General features: G+C 48.4%; 1 protein-coding gene across 1 annotated transcript in view; it reads right to left on the bottom strand.

Annotated features, from left to right (window-relative positions):
* Positions 1–1758: 1758 nt before the first annotated feature.
* The window catches only part of LOC121835937, a 42694-nt gene continuing 22168 nt past the window's right edge, over positions 1759–22284 (bottom strand). Inside the window, exons 5-6 of the mRNA XM_042290502.1 lie at positions 3827–3958; positions 1759–1938 (exon numbers count right to left, since the gene is read on the bottom strand). Coding sequence (XP_042146436.1) covers positions 1778–1938; positions 3827–3958 — 293 coding nt within the window. The 3' untranslated portion in view covers positions 1759–1777. The remainder of the gene's footprint in view (positions 1939–3826; positions 3959–22284) is intronic.

The following is a 22284-nucleotide window of genomic DNA, read 5'->3' as shown; positions in this document are numbered from 1 at the left end:
TAAACGACCTCCCAGATATTCTTAACTCAACTATTAGGCAGTGTTGCGGAGTTGGCACTCGGGAGTTGGAATGATTCTGGAATCATTCCGCACTTCTGTAACCCGGAAAAAAAAAGAAAAGAAAAGAGAATGGAATGACGACAGCACTGGGAGGTATGGATTGTGGAATGGGAATGGAATGATATGCCTTTTACCTGGCAGGGAGTGGGAATACGATAGGCTGGGTTCTTACGCGAGCTCTGTGGATCTTCCCATATGGCCTACGGCCCCCTCGCGCAACGCGCACTCTAAAGAAAGACCATGAGTCGGCTTTCCCGCACAACAATCGGAAAGCCAATCACCGCAACTTACGGAGGCAACTCAGCGAATGACGAGGCCGAAACTTATGTTTTGACTAAAAAAACGCAGACTGAGTTGTGACATTAAGCAGTGACGTTTTGCATTGCTTAATGTCACAACTCAGACTGCGTTTTTTTGGTCTAAACATATGTTTCGGCATCGTCATTCGCTGAGTTGCCTCCGTAAGTTGCGGTGATTGGCTCTCCGAGTGTTGTGCGGGAAAGCAGACGCACGGGCTTCTTTTTAGAGTGCGGTCAAAGTGGCTCTTTAAAACAACATGATTTCACTTGAGGTTGCATGACGTTGCAGTCCCCCGTACCGGCACTGTAGCAGTTGCACTGTCGGCGGTTTTGTGTTTTTGCCGCGATGCATGGAGACTTTGGGAAAGTATGAGTGGCGTCGCTTCCAGGGAGCGAAAACTCTGTTTATTAGAAAGATTCTGAGTTACTGCTTTGTGCTGAAAAAAGGGGAAGCGGTATAAAGAAAGAAGAGAGGTTTACAGAGAGGAGATAAAGCACGAATGAACAAAACGGAATCTAATAAATATATGAAATAAAATGAAAATCACAGATAACATGAGTCATAAAATTGATGAACACAGGCATCCCGAGAAGAGACAAAGACAAAATAAAACTTATATAAGCTATGCCCCTTTCAACATAGAATGTATTTTATCAGTTGAATTTTACGAACATGTGTAATGTTTGACTATACAATTTGGCTGTGACGTTTGACCCGAAACATTTAACTGCATCATTTGACTGTAACGTTTGGCAGTAACGTTTGACTGCATTTTTTTTGTCTTCCCATTTTTAAAGTGTACTGTCTAAACCCGTGGGCATCTTTCTGTGGAATTTCAGAAGTGAATCGTGCGCGCAAACAGCTTTAATCGGCGACGGCGATAAAGTTGCGCCAGCGCCCTCGCGCCCATAGCTTTGACTGCATAACCACTGAAGGTTGTCTGCGTGTATAGCCGTGTTTCCTTCAAAAATGTAGTCAGTGCATTGGTAATGGTGTCTACTTCAGCATCTTGGTAAGTTTGCCATGGGCCAGGGCGCCGTATAGAGGTGTGTTGGGGGAGGGCTGGGGGATACATAAATCCCTGCGTGCCCGTTTTGAACAGGACGAGCATCGTACCGCTCGAGCGGTCGTGGAATCACTAGTGCATGATTCAAGTTAAATGCCTCACCCAGGTTAGTAGTCATAGTGCAGTGGCTAAATTGTTCATGTACAACGAGGACGACATTTCAAGGCGGGCTAAGTCCCCGCTCTTCAAACCTCTATGCAAGCAATTTGAAATTGAATAGAGCGCGGTTCCAGGGTTATCGTACACGTGTGCTTTCTGTAGTGCGGCGTGTTACCTTAGAGGTTCGTTACGGACATAGGACGTTTGATGACGTTTGAGTCAAGTAAAAACGCCCAAAAGCCTTTGGAGTCTTTACTTTTTCCCTGTTGAAGCGGCAAGTAAACTTCTGAGAGGTGAAGGCACGAGACTGCTTGCGGTCCGAATCGCCTTAGAAACTGTCTCAGTTGCTTTCCCGGCGACAGGTGCGGTTTCGAGCGCGCTTGAGGTCCCGGTGACGTCCTTCGCAAGGTCCCCTAATAAAGGAAATAATAAAAAAAAGACATCAGCACACTCGTTGATATCATGTCGAAATGTTGAGTGAAGCCGTGACCACGAATTGAGGCGTATGCAGCATAAAAAAAAAGGCGGTTAGGGCTAAGATAATTTGTTTCTTATGCCCGTTTCTACACTTTATCATGCATAATATTTTAATGTATTATGTTTTTGTTTTGTTATATTCACAAACAGAATAATAACAGCAGGGTGTCCCTGTCGAAAACCCCTAAATCAGTCAAGTTTAGGACGACTTGAAGCACGTGTAAAGCGCCGCGGTTTGCTGGACTTAACAATCGTGTAGCAGGCGGAAGGCCAGTGATACGCAAACGCAGATGAGTCATGTTTAATTTAACAAAAAAAAAAAAAAATAATTAGTATTTTTTAATCTTTTTGGCAAAATAACGTTTTTCTTTTTTGCAATTCTCGGCGTCCGCCGTGGCTGGAAGTTCCCGAAAAAGTTAATTTTTAAATCTTCTTCAACCACCCTATTTGTAGTAACTTATTTTAAATCATTTGCTAAAACAGTTGAAATACTATAGTTGCAGTTTTTTTGACACAGTTTTATTGATACAGTTTTACTGCAAGGTACAGTTAATTACATCAGAACTCACAAGTTCTCCTTTTTTAATGGACCCGACGCATGACTGTGTAACATCCCTCACCGGGAGAACGCTTTCTCCTTAGCACGCGGCTGTGCTGTGGCAAAACAAGATGCGCAAAATCGCGATACATACTATGCGGTTTTCGCTTCACTGCATTACACCAGTGCACGATGACAAGCGCACTTAACAAATCTAACTTGCCCTCCCGAACAGAGCGCGAGAACACGACAAATACATATTATGGTACATTAGAGCACTGTCAGCGTTGGATGGAAAGTATAAATCGAACGATACGTTTTTTGAGGTGTTAATCGAAAGCTCTGAAGATTCCTGCAAGCCGTCTGTAACGATCCGGACGTGTAGGCTTGTAGGAGATATCATATATTTTCAATATTTTTAGGGTAACATTAAGTTTTGGCGCATTGCTGGCGCAATTTTGTTACATTTTGGCTAAATGCAGCATGGCCTAGCAGGGTGCAATGTGAAGAAATTGGCGCGACAATCTTATCACCGTAGTATGGCTTATATTATATCTCCACCCGTTCATAAAAGAGCGGTAAAAGTATGTAAATGTGAGTAAAAGCCACACAAAAGCGTGGATGGTATATCGGCACGGGTATATCTGAAGCATAGCCTCCTCTATACTGATAAAGCCTTGCGGATCGCCACGAGACGCGGCCACCGAAAGTGAAAAGGTAGAGCGGAAGAAAAGAGTCATGTAACGGGCGCCCCGCTGCGGCGAGACGCCGAAACACACTTGTCCCGAGCGATGGAATGCCCGCTCGTGCTTCTCGCGTTCCTCGGGCTACCGCTTCTTTCTTCGTCGGGTTTGAAAACCATGTTTCGGGTACCCGCCGCTGTAAAAGCTGTGCCCTTAATTTCCAGACTCCCCCAGAAATGCTCTGTGCTACCAGATCCTCGAGCTCATAATCTGCGACCGGGCACTCTATGGCTCCGTCATCGAACTGCCAGGCTTTGTAGATATAGAGGAGACTGTCTGAAGATATGGGCGCCTTCACTCACCTCATGCTCAACGCACGTGGGGGCACAACTGGCAATTTGAACTTCGCGCTAATCGAGAATGGAAAAAAAGCAGACAAGTACGCGAGCGGTACTCCGAAATTTTCGAACGCTTTTTCGGCAAATGTCGTCCTTGCTCGGCTCTGTCGGATGCTATGGAAATCGTGCTAGCTCGGCTCGTTGCCAGGGTACCGCGTGCGACCAATCGCGGCGAGAGGCCATGTAAAGTGGCTTTATAACAGACCTGTGAGAGAAGAAGGCATGAGATTTATTGCGGCCCCAATCGCTCCAGACACTCCTCCGGCTGCTTTCGCAGCTGCACTTATAGGGTTGAGTGTGCCCAGTGTCCCGGTGAGGCTGTTTGCAAGGTCCGCTGCTGCACAAAAAGAAAAAGAAGAAAATCTTGTTGATGAGATGTTTAAACGTTGAGTCAAAACATAAAACTGTAGCCGCTAACCACAATAGTGTAGCAGAGGAAAAAACTGTTATGACAAAACTTATCATTCCCTCATCCCTCTGTCCACACTTTGATATATTTCTATTAAAGTGAGTGTTTACACACATCGTTTACGCCTCAGGAAGCACATCTCCTTTTTTGTTAGGTGGTGTGTAGACTATACTCCGTGTCACAAGCTCTGCGCAGTGCAAGCAAAGGCAACGCCATGGCAAAGAGAGAAATGGCGAGAGCTAGGAAGGCGGGACGGGAGAGGAGGGCAATAGAGTTCTAGTTGAAAAATGGAGAGCACTTGGAACGTTAGAGAGGAGAGGAGGTTTCTCTTTTTCTCCCCAGCCTTCCTAGTGCTTGCCCTTGCTCCCCTCGCCTGGCGTTGGCTTCGCCTGTACTGCACGCAACTAGTGACACGGAGTATGGCTCCTGGATGTGATTTGTCCCGTAGATGTCGATTCCAACAAAACCCGCTCTCCAACTTCCTCGCAGAGTCACAGATATTTCGGTCCACACAGAAATCATCGATAGGACAAGGCCCCGATCACGTTTTGATGCAAATAACTTACTTGCTTTGAGGCAAAAAAGTACTTTTGATGAAGCTTAATAGTTACACTTAACCGAATGAGCTTAGAAAAAAAGGAACTACTTGGTAGTTGTTTCTTTGGTTACATTCTCGATACTTTCGAAGCTCCGTGATACTCGAGCCTTTTCGCGTTGTATTCTCTCATGCCACTGTAGAAAGCCAAACGTTACTGCTTAAGGGTCTCTGAATAATCACTTTCTACCACACTACAAGTTATAAAGAATGAAGTTTAGATGAAAAACAACAATAACAACAACACTGTTTGCTTGTTTGTGCTAATTGAGTTGCACTATATCGATACATGCATTTCGCGCAGTAAAACTATCGCGGACGATAGGTTCATTCGCGCTCGAAGAAACCCTGCTGCGACATGAAGTACAGCATGGTCCAAGAGGGTCACTTCCACTTGTTGGGGGGCTGTAGTTCTTTAGCTCCCTAACATTATGTCGTTCAAGTTACGTGAGTTGTATTTTTGGTTTTGACACCTGAAACGTTACCAAAATGTCTGGTACGTACATCTGTTGTTCGCCAGGCACGCATCCAGGGGTGGAGGGGGGGGGGGGGGTGGAGCATGGGGCCCGCCCCCTCCCCCCAAAATCTTCCATTTTGCTGGAGCCTCCTTTCCCCCCTCCCCCTCATGCAGCATTTTGTCATGGGCGGGCCCTCCCCGAATCAAAATCCTTGCCACGTGCCTGTTGGCAATGTCGTCATCAGGGGAGCCCTAGCAGTCTAAAGTATGCCATGAGAAGTGTCCTCTTGGAGCACTGTGACGCGATGTTTGCGGATGATATACCACTTAGTTTGGAGCTTAGGTCGCTTTAGAACGTTTCGAATTACATCTGGGTCACAGGGCTCGAACAGCACCTGCGCGAAAAGCTTACCCTCCTGCAACAATCACGAAGCAATTGGAAGAATACAATTTATAGTAAATTGCTAGGCAATTGTGTTGCATACGTGAAATGTTGTAGCATGACAAATGTTCAGCGATACTTTGGGTTTCCAGACGCCAGACGCCTACGTTCACGGCGCTCTTCATCAGATAGTTTAACGCGTACAATGTGTACACTTGATAGTTCTTCCTACAATGAAACGCTACTACCGCCATTCGGGCAGATAAACCTGGAGATCTTTTAGAGCCTTCAATACTCTTGAGCTCCTCCCCCTCAGTGCGCGCAGGTGTTCGAGATCCCCGACCACCTCGAACCGACCATCTCCAGGCGGTGGGTTCGAATCCATTGCTAGGCAAATGTGTTGCATACGTGTAATGCTGTAGCATCACAAATATTCAGCGATACTCTGAGTTTCCAGACGCCAGACGCCTACGTTCACGGCGCTCTTCATCAGATAGTTTAACGCGTACAATGTGTACACTTGATAGTTCTTCCTAGAATGAAACGCTACTACCGCCATTCGGGCAGATAAACCTGGAGATCTTTTAGAGCCTTCAATACTCTTGAGCTCCTCCCCCTCAGTGCGCGCAGGTGTTCGAGATCCCCGACCACCTCGAACCGACCATCTCCAGGCGGTGGGTTCGAATCCATTGCTAGGCAAATGTGTTGCATACGTGTAATGCTGTAGCATCACAAATATTCAGCGATACTCTGAGTTTCCAGACGCCAGACGCCTACGTTCACGGCGCTCTTCATCAGATAGTTTAACGCGTACAATGTGTACACTTGATAGTTCTTCCTAGAATGAAACGCTACTACCGCCATTCGGGCAGATAAACCTGGAGATCTTTTAGAGCCTTCAATACTCTTGAGCTCCTCCCCCTCAGTGCGCGCAGGTGTTCGAGATCCCCGACCACCTCGAACCGACCATCTCCAGGCGGTGGGTTCGAATCCATTGCTAGGCAAATGTGTTGCATACGTGTAATGCTGTAGCATCACAAATATTCAGCGATACTCTGAGTTTCCAGACGCCAGACGCCTACGTTCACGGCGCTCTTCATCAGATAGTTTAACGCGTACAATGTGTACACTTGATAGTTCTTCCTAGAATGAAACGCTACTACCGCCATTCGGGCAGATAAACCTGGAGATCTTTTAGAGCCTTCAATACTCTTGAGCTCCTCCCCCCCAGTGCGCGCAGGTGTTCGAGATCCCCGACCACCTCGAACCGACCATCTCCAGGCGGTGGGTTCGAATCCATTGCTAGGCAAATGTGTTGCATACGTGTAATGCTGTAGCATCACAAATATTCAGCGATACTCTGAGTTTCCAGACGCCAGACGCCTACGTTCACGGCGCTCTACATCAGATAGTTTAACGCGTACAATGTGTACACTTGATAGTTCTTCCTAGAATGAAACACTACTACCGCCATTCGGGCAGATAAACCTGGAGATCTTTTAGAGCCTTCAATACTCTTGAGCTCCTCCCCCTCAGTGCGCGCAGGTGTTCGAGATCCCCGACCACCTCGAACCGACCATCTCCAGGCGGTGGGTTCGAATCCATTGCTAGGCAAATGTGTTGCATACGTGTAATACTGTAGCATCACAAATATTCAGCGATACTCTGAGTTTCCAGACGCCAGACGCCTACGTTCACGGCGCTCTTCATCAGATAGTTTAACGCGTACAATGTGTACACTTGATAGTTCTTCCTAGAATGAAACGCTACTACCGCCATTCGGGCAGATAAACCTGGAGATCTTTTAGAGCCTTCAATACTCTTGAGCTCCTCCCCCTCAGTGCGCGCAGGTGTTCGAGATCCCCGACCACCTCGAACCGACCATCTCCAGGCGGTGGGTTCGAATCCATTGCTAGGCAAATGTGTTGCATACGTGTAATGCTGTAGCATCACAAATATTCAGCGATACTCTGAGTTTCCAGACGCCAGACGCCTACGTTCACGGCGCTCTTCATCAGATAGTTTAACGCGTACAATGTGTACACTTGATAGTTCTTCCTAGAATGAAACGCTACTACCGCCATTCGGGCAGATAAACCTGGAGATCTTTTAGAGCCTTCAATACTCTTGAGCTCCTCTCCCTCAGTGCGCGCAGGTGTTCGAGATCCCCGACCACCTCGAACCGACCATCTCCAGGCGGTGGGTTCGAATCCATTGCTAGGCAAATGTGTTGCATACGTGTAATGCTGTAGCATCACAAATATTGAGCGATACTCTGAGTTTCCAGACGCCATACACCTACGTTCACGGCGCTCTTCATCAGATAGTTTAACGCGTACAATGTGTACACTTGATAGTTCTTCCTAGAATGAAACGCTACTACCGCCATTCGGGCAGATAAACCTGGAGATCTTTTAGAGCCTTCAATACTCTTGAGCTCCTCTCCCTCAGTGCGCGCAGGTGTTCGAGGTCCCCGACCACCTCGAACCGACCATCTCCAGGTGGTGGGTTCGAATCCATTTCTAGGCAATTGTGTTGCATACGTGAAATGTTGTAGCATCACAAATATTCAGCGATACTCTGAGTTTCCAGACGCCAGACGCCTACGTTCACGGCGCTCTTCATCAGATAGTTTAACGCGTACAATGTGTACACTTGATAGTTCTTCCTAGAATGAAACGCTACTACCGCCATTCGGGCAGATAAACCTGGAGATCTTTTAGAGCCTTCAATACTCTTGAGCTCCTCCCCCTCAGTGCGCGCAGGTGTTCGAGATCCCCGACCACCTCGAACCGACCATCTCCAGGCGGTGGGTTCGAATCCATTGCTAGGCAAATGTGTTGCATACGTGTAATGCTGTAGCATCACAAATATTCAGCGATACTCTGAGTTTCCAGACGCCAGACGCCTACGTTCACGGCGCTCTTCATCAGATAGTTTAACGCGTACAATGTGTACACTTGATAGTTCTTCCTAGAATGAAACGCTACTACCGCCATTCGGGCAGATAAACCTGGAGATCTTTTAGAGCCTTCAATACTCTTGAGCTCCTCTCCCTCAGTGCGCGCAGGTGTTCGAGATCCCCGACCACCTCGAACCGACCATCTCCAGGCGGTGGGTTCGAATCCATTGCTAGGCAAATGTGTTGCATACGTGTAATGCTGTAGCATCACAAATATTGAGCGATACTCTGAGTTTCCAGACGCCATACACCTACGTTCACGGCGCTCTTCATCAGATAGTTTAACGCGTACAATGTGTACACTTGATAGTTCTTCCTAGAATGAAACGCTACTACCGCCATTCGGGCAGATAAACCTGGAGATCTTTTAGAGCCTTCAATACTCTTGAGCTCCTCTCCCTCAGTGCGCGCAGGTGTTCGAGATCCCCGACCACCTCGAACCGACCATCTCCAGGTGGTGGGTTCGAATCCATTGCTAGGCAAATGTGTTGCATACGTGTAATGCTGTAGCATCACAAATATTGAGCGATACTCTGAGTTTCCAGACGCCATACACCTACGTTCACGGCGCTCTTCATCAGATAGTTTAACGCGTACAATGTGTACACTTGATAGTTCTTCCTAGAATGAAACGCTACTACCGCCATTCGGGCAGATAAACCTGGAGATCTTTTAGAGCCTTCAATACTCTTGAGCTCCTCTCCCTCAGTGCGCGCAGGTGTTCGAGGTCCCCGACCACCTCGAACCGACCATCTCCAGGTGGTGGGTTCGAATCCATTTCTAGGCAATTGTGTTGCATACGTGAAATGTTGTAGCATCACAAATATTCAGCGATACTCTGAGTTTCCAGACGCCATACACCTACGTTCACGGCGCTCTTCATCAGATAGTTTAACGCGTACAATGTGTACACTTGATAGTTCTTCCTAGAATGAAACGCTACTACCGCCATTCGGGCAGATAAACCTGGAGATCTTTTAGAGCCTTCAATACTCTTGAGCTCCTCTCCCTCAGTGCGCGCAGGTGTTCGAGATCCCCGACCACCTCGAACCGACCATCTCCAGGTGGTGGGTTCGAATCCATTGCTAGGCAAATGTGTTGCATACGTGTAATGCTGTAGCATCACAAATATTGAGCGATACTCTGAGTTTCCAGACGCCATACACCTACGTTCACGGCGCTCTTCATCAGATAGTTTAACGCGTACAATGTGTACACTTGATAGTTCTTCCTAGAATGAAACGCTACTACCGCCATTCGGGCAGATAAACCTGGAGATCTTTTAGAGCCTTCAATACTCTTGAGCTCCTCTCCCTCAGTGCGCGCAGGTGTTCGAGGTCCCCGACCACCTCGAACCGACCATCTCCAGGTGGTGGGTTCGAATCCATTTCTAGGCAATTGTGTTGCATACGTGAAATGTTGTAGCATCACAAATATTCAGCGATACTCTGAGTTTCCAGACGCCATACACCTACGTTCACGGCGCTCTTCATCAGATAGTTTAACGCGTACAATGTGTACACTTGATAGTTCTTCCTAGAATGAAACGCTACTACCGCCATTCGGGCTGATAAACCTGGGGATCTTCCAGAGCCTTCAATACTCTTGAGCTCCTCTCCCTCAGTGCGCGCAGGTGTTCGAGGTCCCCGACCACCTCGAACCGACCATCTCCAGGTGGTGGGTTCGAATCCATTTCTAGGCAATTGTGTTGCATACGTGAAATGTTGTAGCATCACAAATATTCAGCGATACTCTGAGTTTCCAGACGCCATACGCCTACGTTCACGGCGCTCTTCATCAGAGAGTTTAACGCGTACAATGTGTACACTTGATAGTTCTTCCTAGAATGAAACGCTACTACCGCCATTCGGGCTGATAAACCTGGGGATCTTCCAGAGCCTTCAATACTCTTGAGCTCCTCTCCCTCAGTGCGCGCAGGTGTTCGAGGTCCCCGACCACCTCGAACCGACCATCTCCAGGTGGTGGGTTCGAATCCATTTCTAGGCAATTGTGTTGCATACGTGAAATGTTGTAGCATCACAAATATTCAGCGATACTCTGAGTTTCCAGACGCCATACGCCTACGTTCACGGCGCTCTTCATCAGAGAGTTTAACGCGTACAATGTGTACACTTGATAGTTCTTCCTAGAATGAAACGCTACTACCGCCATTCGGGCTGATAAACCTGGGGATCTTCCAGAGCCTTCAATACTCTTGAGCTCCTCTCCCTCAGTGCGCGCAGGTGTTCGAGGTCCCCGACCACCTCGAACCGACCATCTCCAGGTGGTGGGTTCGAATCCATTTCTAGGCAATTGTGTTGCATACGTGAAATGTTGTAGCATCACAAATATTCAGCGATACTCTGAGCTTCCAGACGCCATACGCCTACGTTCACGGCGCTCTTCATCAGATGGTTTAACGCGTACAATGTGTACACTTGATAGTTCTTCCTAGAATGAAACGCTACTACCGCCATTCGGGCAGATAAACCTGGAGATCTTTTAGAGCCTTCAATACTCTTGAGCTCCTCCCCCTCAGTGCGCGCAGGTGTTCGAGATCCCCGACCACCTCGAACCGACCATCTCCAGGCGGTGGGTTCGAATCCATTGCTAGGCAAATGTGTTGCATACGTGTAATGCTGTAGCATCACAAATATTCAGCGATACTCTGAGTTTCCAGACGCCAGACGCCTACGTTCACGGCGCTCTTCATCAGATAGTTTAACGCGTACAATGTGTACACTTGATAGTTCTTCCTTGAATGAAACGCTACTACCGCCATTCGGGCAGATAAACCTGGAGATCTTTTAGAGCCTTCAATACTCTTGAGCTCCTCTCCCTCAGTGCGCGCAGGTGTTCGAGATCCCCGACCACCTCGAACCGACCATCTCCAGGCGGTGGGTTCGAATCCATTGCTAGGCAAATGTGTTGCATACGTGTAATGCTGTAGCATCACAAATATTGAGCGATACTCTGAGTTTCCAGACGCCATACACCTACGTTCACGGCGCTCTTCATCAGATAGTTTAACGCGTACAATGTGTACACTTGATAGTTCTTCCTAGAATGAAACGCTACTACCGCCATTCGGGCTGATAAACCTGGGGATCTTCCAGAGCCTTCAATACTCTTGAGCTCCTCTCCCTCAGTGCGCGCAGGTGTTCGAGGTCCCCGACCACCTCGAACCGACCATCTCCAGGTGGTGGGTTCGAATCCATTTCTAGGCAATTGTGTTGCATACGTGAAATGTTGTAGCATCACAAATATTCAGCGATACTCTGAGTTTCCAGACGCCATACGCCTACGTTCACGGCGCTCTTCATCAGAGAGTTTAACGCGTACAATGTGTACACTTGATAGTTCTTCCTAGAATGAAACGCTACTACCGCCATTCGGGCTGATAAACCTGGGGATCTTCCAGAGCCTTCAATACTCTTGAGCTCCTCTCCCTCAGTGCGCGCAGGTGTTCGAGGTCCCCGACCACCTCGAACCGACCATCTCCAGGTGGTGGGTTCGAATCCATTTCTAGGCAATTGTGTTGCATACGTGAAATGTTGTAGCATCACAAATATTCAGCGATACTCTGAGTTTCCAGACGCCATACGCCTACGTTCACGGCGCTCTTCATCAGAGAGTTTAACGCGTACAATGTGTACACTTGATAGTTCTTCCTAGAATGAAACGCTACTACCGCCATTCGGGCTGATAAACCTGGGGATCTTCCAGAGCCTTCAATACTCTTGAGCTCCTCTCCCTCAGTGCGCGCAGGTGTTCGAGGTCCCCGACCACCTCGAACCGACCATCTCCAGGTGGTGGGTTCGAATCCATTTCTAGGCAATTGTGTTGCATACGTGAAATGTTGTAGCATCACAAATATTCAGCGATACTCTGAGTTTCCAGACGCCATACGCCTACGTTCACGGCGCTCTTCATCAGATAGTTTAACGCGTACAATGTGTACACTTGATAGTTCTTCCTAGAATGAAACGCTACTACCGCCATTCGGGCTGATAAACCTGGGGATCTTCCAGAGCCTTCAATACTCTTGAGCTCCTCTCCCTCAGTGCGCGCAGGTGTTCGAGGTCCCCGACCACCTCGAACCGACCATCTCCAGGTGGTGGGTTCGAATCCATTTCTAGGCAATTGTGTTGCATACGTGAAATGTTGTAGCATCACAAATATTCAGCGATACTCTGAGCTTCCAGACGCCATACGCCTACGTTCACGGCGCTCTTCATCAGAGAGTTTAACGCGTACAATGTGTACACTTGATAGTTCTTCCTAGAATGAAACGCTACTACCGCCATTCGGGCTGATAAACCTGGGGATCTTCCAGAGCCTTCAATACTCTTGAGCTCCTCTCCCTCAGTGCGCGCAGGTGTTCGAGGTCCCCGACCACCTCGAACCGACCATCTCCAGGTGGTGGGTTCGAATCCATTGCTAGGCAAATTGTGTTGCATACGTGAAATGTTGTAGCATCACAAATATTCAGCGATACTCTGAGCTTCCAGACGCCATACGCCTACGTTCACGGCGCTCTTCATCAGATGGTTTAACGCGTACAATGTGTACACTTGATAGTTCTTCCTAGAATGAAACGCTACTACCGCCATTCGGGCTGATAAGCCTGGGGATCTTCCAGAGCCTTTAATACTCTTGAGCTCCTCTCCCTCAGTGCGCGCAGGTGTTCGAGGTCCCCGACCACCTCGAACCGACCATCTCCAGGTGGTGGGTTCGAATCCATTTCTAGGCAATTGTGTTGCATACGTGAAATGTTGTAGCATCACAAATATTCAGCGATACTCTGAGTTTCCAGACGCCATACGCCTACGTTCACGGCGCTCTTCATCAGAGAGTTTAACGCGTACAATGTGTACACTTGATAGTTCTTCCTAGAATGAAACGCTACTACCGCCATTCGGGCTGATAAACCTGGGGATCTTCCAGAGCCTTCAATACTCTTGAGCTCCTCTCCCTCAGTGCGCGCAGGTGTTCGAGGTCCCCGACCACCTCGAACCGACCATCTCCAGGTGGTGGGTTCGAATCCATTTCTAGGCAATTGTGTTGCATACGTGAAATGTTGTAGCATCACAAATATTCAGCGATACTCTGAGCTTCCAGACGCCATACGCCTACGTTCACGGCGCTCTTCATCAGATGGTTTAACGCGTACAATGTGTACACTTGATAGTTCTTCCTAGAATGAAACGCTACTACCGCCATTCGGGCTGATAAACCTGGGGATCTTCCAGAGCCTTCAATACTCTTGAGCTCCTCTCCCTCAGTGCGCGCAGGTGTTCGAGGTCCCCGACCACCTCGAACCGACCATCTCCAGGTGGTGGGTTCGAATCCATTTCTAGGCAATTGTGTTGCATACGTGAAATGTTGTAGCATCACAAATATTCAGCGATACTCTGAGTTTCCAGACGCCATACGCCTACGTTCACGGCGCTCTTCATCAGATAGTTTAACGCGTACAATGTGTACACTTGATAGTTCTTCCTAGAATGAAACGCTACTACCGCCATTCGGGCTGATAAACCTGGGGATCTTCCAGAGCCTTCAATACTCTTGAGCTCCTCTCCCTCAGTGCGCGCAGGTGTTCGAGGTCCCCGACCACCTCGAACCGACCATCTCCAGGTGGTGGGTTCGAATCCATTTCTAGGCAATTGTGTTGCATACGTGAAATGTTGTAGCACCACAAATATTCAGCGATACTCTGAGCTTCCAGACGCCATACGCCTACGTTCACGGCGCTCTTCATCAGAGAGTTTAACGCGTACAATGTGTACACTTGATAGTTCTTCCTAGAATGAAACGCTACTACCGCCAGTCGGGCTGATAAACCTGGGGATCTTCCAGAGCCTTCAATACTCTTGAGCTCCTCTCCCTCAGTGCGCGCAGGTGTTCGAGGTCCCCGACCACCTCGAACCGACCATCTCCAGGTGGTGGGTTCGAATCCATTGCTAGGCAAATTGTGTTGCATACGTGAAATGTTGTAGCATCACAAATATTCAGCGATACTCTGAGCTTCCAGACGCCATACGCCTACGTTCACGGCGCTCTTCATCAGATGGTTTAACGCGTACAATGTGTACACTTGATAGTTCTTCCTAGAATGAAACGCTACTACCGCCATTCGGGCTGATAAGCCTGGGGATCTTCCAGAGCCTTCAATACTCTTGAGCTCCTCTCCCTCAGTGCGCGCAGGTGTTCGAGGTCCCCGACCACCTCGAACCGACCATCTCCAGGTGGTGGGTTCGAATCCATTTCTAGGCAATTGTGTTGCATACGTGAAATGTTGTAGCATCACAAATATTCAGCGATACTCTGAGTTTCCAGACGCCATACGCCTACGTTCACGGCGCTCTTCATCAGAGAGTTTAACGCGTACAATGTGTACACTTGATAGTTCTTCCTAGAATGAAACGCTACTACCGCCATTCGGGCTGATAAACCTGGGGATCTTCCAGAGCCTTCAATACTCTTGAGCTCCTCTCCCTCAGTGCGCGCAGGTGTTCGAGGTCCCCGACCACCTCGAACCGACCATCTCCAGGTGGTGGGTTCGAATCCATTTCTAGGCAATTGTGTTGCATACGTGAAATGTTGTAGCATCACAAATATTCAGCGATACTCTGAGTTTCCAGACGCCATACGCCTACGTTCACGGCGCTCTTCATCAGAGAGTTTAACGCGTACAATGTGTACACTTGATAGTTCTTCCTAGAATGAAACGCTACTACCGCCATTCGGGCTGATAAACCTGGGGATCTTCCAGAGCCTTCAATACTCTTGAGCTCCTCTCCCTCAGTGCGCGCAGGTGTTCGAGGTCCCCGACCACCTCGAACCGACCATCTCCAGGTGGTGGGTTCGAATCCATTTCTAGGCAATTGTGTTGCATACGTGAAATGTTGTAGCATCACAAATATTCAGCGATACTCTGAGTTTCCAGACGCCATACGCCTACGTTCACGGCGCTCTTCATCAGATAGTTTAACGCGTACAATGTGTACACTTGATAGTTCTTCCTAGAATGAAACGCTACTACCGCCATTCGGGCTGATAAACCTGGGGATCTTCCAGAGCCTTCAATACTCTTGAGCTCCTCTCCCTCAGTGCGCGCAGGTGTTCGAGGTCCCCGACCACCTCGAACCGACCATCTCCAGGTGGTGGGTTCGAATCCATTTCTAGGCAATTGTGTTGCATACGTGAAATGTTGTAGCATCACAAATATTCAGCGATACTCTGAGCTTCCAGACGCCATACGCCTACGTTCACGGCGCTCTTCATCAGAGAGTTTAACGCGTACAATGTGTACACTTGATAGTTCTTCCTAGAATGAAACGCTACTACCGCCATTCGGGCTGATAAACCTGGGGATCTTCCAGAGCCTTCAATACTCTTGAGCTCCTCTCCCTCAGTGCGCGCAGGTGTTCGAGGTCCCCGACCACCTCGAACCGACCATCTCCAGGTGGTGGGTTCGAATCCATTGCTAGGCAAATTGTGTTGCATACGTGAAATGTTGTAGCATCACAAATATTCAGCGATACTCTGAGCTTCCAGACGCCATACGCCTACGTTCACGGCGCTCTTCATCAGATGGTTTAACGCGTACAATGTGTACACTTGATAGTTCTTCCTAGAATGAAACGCTACTACCGCCATTCGGGCTGATAAGCCTGGGGATCTTCCAGAGCCTTTAATACTCTTGAGCTCCTCTCCCTCAGTGCGCGCAGGTGTTCGAGGTCCCCGACCACCTCGAACCGACCATCTCCAGGTGGTGGGTTCGAATCCATTTCTAGGCAATTGTGTTGCATACGTGAAATGTTGTAGCATCACAAATATTCAGCGATACTCTGAGTTTCCAGACGCCATACGCCTACGTTCACGGCGCTCTTCATCAGAGAGTTTAACGCGTACAATGTGTACACTTGATAGTTCTTCCTAGAATGAAACGCTACTACCGCCATTCGGGCTGATAAACCTGGGGATCTTCCAGAGCCTTCAATACTCTTGAGCTCCTCTCCCTCAGTGCGCGCAGGTGTTCGAGGTCCCCGACCACCTCGAACCGACCATCTCCAGGTGGTGGGTTCGAATCCATTTCTAGGCAATTGTGTTGCATACGTGAAATGTTGTAGCATCACAAATATTCAGCGATACTCTGAGCTTCCAGACGCCATACGCCTACGTTCACGGCGCTCTTCATCAGATGGTTTAACGCGTACAATGTGTACACTTGATAGTTCTTCCTAGAATGAAACGCTACTACCGCCATTCGGGCTGATAAACCTGGGGATCTTCCAGAGCCTTCAATACTCTTGAGCTCCTCTCCCTCAGTGCGCGCAGGTGTTCGAGGTCCCCGACCACCTCGAACCGACCATCTCCAGGTGGTGGGTTCGAATCCATTTCTAGGCAATTGTGTTGCATACGTGAAATGTTGTAGCATCACAAATATTCAGCGATACTCTGAGTTTCCAGACGCCATACGCCTACGTTCACGGCGCTCTTCATCAGATAGTTTAACGCGTACAATGTGTACACTTGATAGTTCTTCCTAGAATGAAACGCTACTACCGCCATTCGGGCTGATAAACCTGGGGATCTTCCAGAGCCTTCAATACTCTTGAGCTCCTCTCCCTCAGTGCGCGCAGGTGTTCGAGGTCCCCGACCACCTCGAACCGACCATCTCCAGGTGGTGGGTTCGAATCCATTTCTAGGCAATTGTGTTGCATACGTGAAATGTTGTAGCACCACAAATATTCAGCGATACTCTGAGCTTCCAGACGCCATACGCCTACGTTCACGGCGCTCTTCATCAGAGAGTTTAACGCGTACAATGTGTACACTTGATAGTTCTTCCTAGAATGAAACGCTACTACCGCCATTCGGGCTGATAAACCTGGGGATCTTCCAGAGCCTTCAATACTCTTGAGCTCCTCTCCCTCAGTGCGCGCAGGTGTTCGAGGTCCCCGACCACCTCGAACCGACCATCTCCAGGTGGTGGGTTCGAATCCATTGCTAGGCAAATTGTGTTGCATACGTGAAATGTTGTAGCATCACAAATATTCAGCGATACTCTGAGCTTCCAGACGCCATACGCCTACGTTCACGGCGCTCTTCATCAGATGGTTTAACGCGTACAATGTGTACACTTGATAGTTCTTCCTAGAATGAAACGCTACTACCGCCATTCGGGCTGATAAGCCTGGGGATCTTCCAGAGCCTTCAATACTCTTGAGCTCCTCTCCCTCAGTGCGCGCAGGTGTTCGAGGTCCCCGACCACCTCGAACCGACCATCTCCAGGTGGTGGGTTCGAATCCATTTCTAGGCAATTGTGTTGCATACGTGAAATGTTGTAGCATCACAAATATTCAGCGATACTCTGAGTTTCCAGACGCCATACGCCTACGTTCACGGCGCTCTTCATCAGAGAGTTTAACGCGTACAATGTGTACACTTGATAGTTCTTCCTAGAATGAAACGCTACTACCGCCATTCGGGCTGATAAACCTGGGGATCTTCCAGAGCCTTCAATACTCTTGAGCTCCTCTCCCTCAGTGCGCGCAGGTGTTCGAGGTCCCCGACCACCTCGAACCGACCATCTCCAGGTGGTGGGTTCGAATCCATTTCTAGGCAATTGTGTTGCATACGTGAAATGTTGTAGCATCACAAATATTCAGCGATACTCTGAGTTTCCAGACGCCATACGCCTACGTTCACGGCGCTCTTCATCAGAGAGTTTAACGCGTACAATGTGTACACTTGATAGTTCTTCCTAGAATGAAACGCTACTACCGCCATTCGGGCTGATAAACCTGGGGATCTTCCAGAGCCTTCAATACTCTTGAGCTCCTCTCCCTCAGTGCGCGCAGGTGTTCGAGGTCCCCGACCACCTCGAACCGACCATCTCCAGGTGGTGGGTTCGAATCCATTTCTAGGCAATTGTGTTGCATACGTGAAATGTTGTAGCATCACAAATATTCAGCGATACTCTGAGTTTCCAGACGCCATACGCCTACGTTCACGGCGCTCTTCATCAGAGAGTTTAACGCGTACAATGTGTACACTTGATAGTTCTTCCTAGAATGAAACGCTACTACCGCCATTCGGGCTGATAAACCTGGGGATCTTCCAGAGCCTTCAATACTCTTGAGCTCCTCTCCCTCAGTGCGCGCAGGTGTTCGAGGTCCCCGACCACCTCGAACCGACCATCTCCAGGTGGTGGGTTCGAATCCATTTCTAGGCAATTGTGTTGCATACGTGAAATGTTGTAGCATCACAAATATTCAGCGATACTCTGAGTTTCCAGACGCCATACGCCTACGTTCACGGCGCTCTTCATCAGATAGTTTAACGCGTACAATGTGTACACTTGATAGTTCTTCCTAAAATGAAGCGCGCGACTACCGCCATTCGGGCTGATAAACCTGGGGATCTTTCAGAGCCTTCAACACCCTCGAGCTGCTCTCGCCTCAGTGCGGGCAGGTGTTCGAGGTCCCCGACCACCTCGAACCGACCATCTCCAGGTGGTGTGCTCGAGTCCCGGCCAAGTGCCCGAAATATGACTGAGGCTTATTACGGAAAAGGCGCCGTGTAACAGAGCTTTCGGTTGCACGGCAAAAGATTCCCAGGTGGTCGAAAGTAGCCCTCAGTCCTCCTCTGGGGCGTACCAGATGCCCGTCGTCAGTCTGGCGCGTAAAGCACCAAAATTTGTCTTTTTTACCCCTCTGGTCACACGACCTCCCCGTTAACCAATCAGCGTCGAGCACCTCACCCCTCTCCCACTCGTCAACCAACAACTGTCGAGCATCGCGGTCATGATTTTATACAGTCTTCACGAAACGCCGAACACTTAACCAAGGAACGGTTCACGTTAAAGGGATACTGCAACAAAATTCCGGCGTTTTTATTTTTTGTTCTATGCGTGTTCAAAGCAGTATCACGTCGGACACACCAATATTTTGCTAAAAAAAGATACGAAAAGGAATTTTAAATGGAATTAAACGATTAGCAAAGAGCACCTGGTTGATGTCGCTAAAGCGTCGTTTGTAATGCCCGTCTAGGAACCTTGACAGGTAGTGACGATGACTGTCTCGCCTCGAACTACACATGCTCTGAACCTGACGTCATCCCGACAGCTCTCCGGCCTGCACAAGAGAACAGGGGAGGGACTCTTACCGGGACTCTCTTTTGTGTGTACCAGACGTCGCTATTTTCCCTCTACAAGGTTATAGAAGATTAAACCGTTACTCAAAATTCGTAAAAAAAAAAAAAAGCAGCTTTAGGGTTAGTTGCGGTGGCCCGATCGCTGGCGTGCTTCGACCGCTTCGGTGGCTAGAACGGCTAGGCACCCTGACGTCGTCAGCCTCGACGCAGCTTTGCTGGTCCCGAGATAATATACGTCACGATTGCGCCGGATGTGACGTGCTCTCCGCTGGCTGCTCTCCGAGCGCTTGCCATTGTGGGCCATTTATAACGAAAAATACAGTCATCAGTCTCAAAATACAAACGTTCGATTGTCATTTACGGATATTGTGGATCATATTCAGCCTATTTGTGAACATGACGGGTATATTTCAAATTTCGTTGAAGTATTCCTTTAAAACGCAGCTTAAAATAGTATATTGTCAGGTTAGTTGGTTGTTGACAGACATGGTAAAAGAGTCGCGCATAAAAGACGGTACATAGAAGAAGCAAAACAAAGGACGAGCGCACGTCCTGTGTTTTGCTTTCTCCGCGCCTCGTCTTTTATGCGCTACACTTTTACCATGTCTGACACGTTAAAACGTGTGACAGGGTGTAAAGTTGCTGTCTGCCGGCTGAAGAGTGGATGCCCAGCATGATTTTCTCGCCAAATAGCACCTCAATTCAAGGCGATGTGTAGCGACATCATTCCACTTCCGGCATTCGCCGATAACGGACGTAAAATGAGCTCCGGTGGAGCAGCTGCATTGACAATTTCTGGTTGTGCTTCTCCTGTTTTAGATGTGTCTCAAGACTACCAGGTCATTTCGTCACCCCTGCTTGCTGGATGAGTCGTGACGAACGTGGTGTTTTTACAGTGCGATGTGGAGAAACGCCCCCATCGGATACAAGATTTTCGAAAGAATCTGGAAAAGCTGAACGTTATCAAGGATTCGGCATCGGCAGGTGCGTACCAGATGAATAATCTCTGATGTTCAAAAGTGCACTCGTTAGCTTCAAAAATAAAATCGGAGGCCGCGAAAGAGCTCAAGGTCAAAGGGGGCGGTGCCTCGTGTTCGACTTAGCGAACTCCGAAGTCAAGATAAAACTTTACTGGGTTTTACATGATGTTCCGAACGTTAAAGTGCAGAAAAATCTTGAAAAGTTCGGCAAGATGTCCGGTGTGTTTCGGGAATGCTTCCAAGAGCCAGGTTTTGAAACCATGGAGTCAAATACACGGCTCGTGTGAATGACCCTCAAGGAAAACTTGACAGTCGACAACATTCCTCACGAAATACGACTAGAGGGATGCAAGGTCCTGGTATTGGTGCTGGGGAGAGCACCTTTGTGCCTGCAATGCAGGCGAACAGGATATATTAGACGGGACTGTCGCGTTCCGCGATGTGCCCAGTGTCACCGTTTCGGCAACGCTACAGAGGAATGCGTGAAGACATATGCATCTGCTGCTCAAGGACGTCGGATTCAAGATCACTCGGACAGTTCATGGACGCAGTCGAAGCAGAGAAGGCCGTAGAGGCCGTGCAACAAATTACTCAAGACAGCGCATCATTTCAAGTTTTGAACACCATGGAACAGCTGGAACACCATCACTTTATTTAGAACCCTTTAGTTTAAGCATTATCCAGTCGCAACGAGTGCAAGGTTTTCGTATGGGTGACGAAGAAACTAAAGTGCAGACGATATCGCCGTCCTTTGCAGCAACAAAGAACGTGTCGTTGCTGTGTTAGAACTGTGTTCTAGCTTCTGCAAATCAAAGGAGCCGTTGTTAATAACGATAAGTGTAATGGCATCCGGTGTAGCGAGTGGGACACAAACCCTCAGTACTTCGAAGGTATAAGATGGACCTGTTCGCCTCGTAAATATCTCCGGCCGCGGTACAAGCAATGCAGAATAATATACAGAGTACTGGTCGAGCGTGGCCGATGATTTGAAAGAGCGGGCAACCAAATGTTGCGGTCGAGACTTGTTCATTTTCACGGGAGCCACTGTGCAATTTTCTTCTTATAGCCGAACCGTGGTATGTGTTGCAGCTGTGTGAGCGAATCAGTATTCAGAAAATGCACAGAGTGTTCACTGTTTTTATACGTAAAACTACGGGGAAACCAATGAGACGTGATAACCTTTTAAAAAAGTGTTGCGAAAGGAGGTCTTGGGCTATCCCAGTTGTTCGTCAGACAAATTGATTCGCGCTTTCTGTTTCTGAGGGATCAAAAACACTCCCTGCTGCAGGTCATGTTGCAGACCAGGATAACACCTCACTTGCCGTTTTTTTGGTATCATTATTCATTGACTGGGTTGGCAAAATATGTAGTGCATACTTTGAATTTTTTGATGGTCCGCTACTCGCGGGAGTATTTGTTCGCTATTATGCGAAAGAAAAGTGATAGGAGTTTCGCTTGACAGCCTTTTCCCTCCTTCACTGAACGTACAAGTCTTTATACACACTATGCATGGGGACGATGTTCTAGTTCGAGTGGAAAAGATGTGCATACTCCCCGCCGCAAATTCATTTTTTTTTCGGCTGCGTAGTGCCATGTTGCCTGTTCAAGTGTGGATGGACCGGAGAGGCAAGTTTGTACGGTTGGGAGTGATCTGCTTACTGTGCAAGCAACCCGAGAGAATTGAGCATGTGTTTATAGACTGCTGGGGTGCA

This window comes from Ixodes scapularis, unplaced genomic scaffold, assembly GCF_016920785.2.
Source record: "Ixodes scapularis isolate PalLabHiFi unplaced genomic scaffold, ASM1692078v2 PGA_scaffold1__304_contigs__length_218370807, whole genome shotgun sequence".
Lineage (NCBI taxonomy): Eukaryota > Metazoa > Arthropoda > Arachnida > Ixodida > Ixodidae > Ixodes > Ixodes scapularis.
The sequence above is the reverse complement of the archived record's forward strand: the minus strand, read 5'-3'. Positions and strand labels throughout refer to the sequence as shown.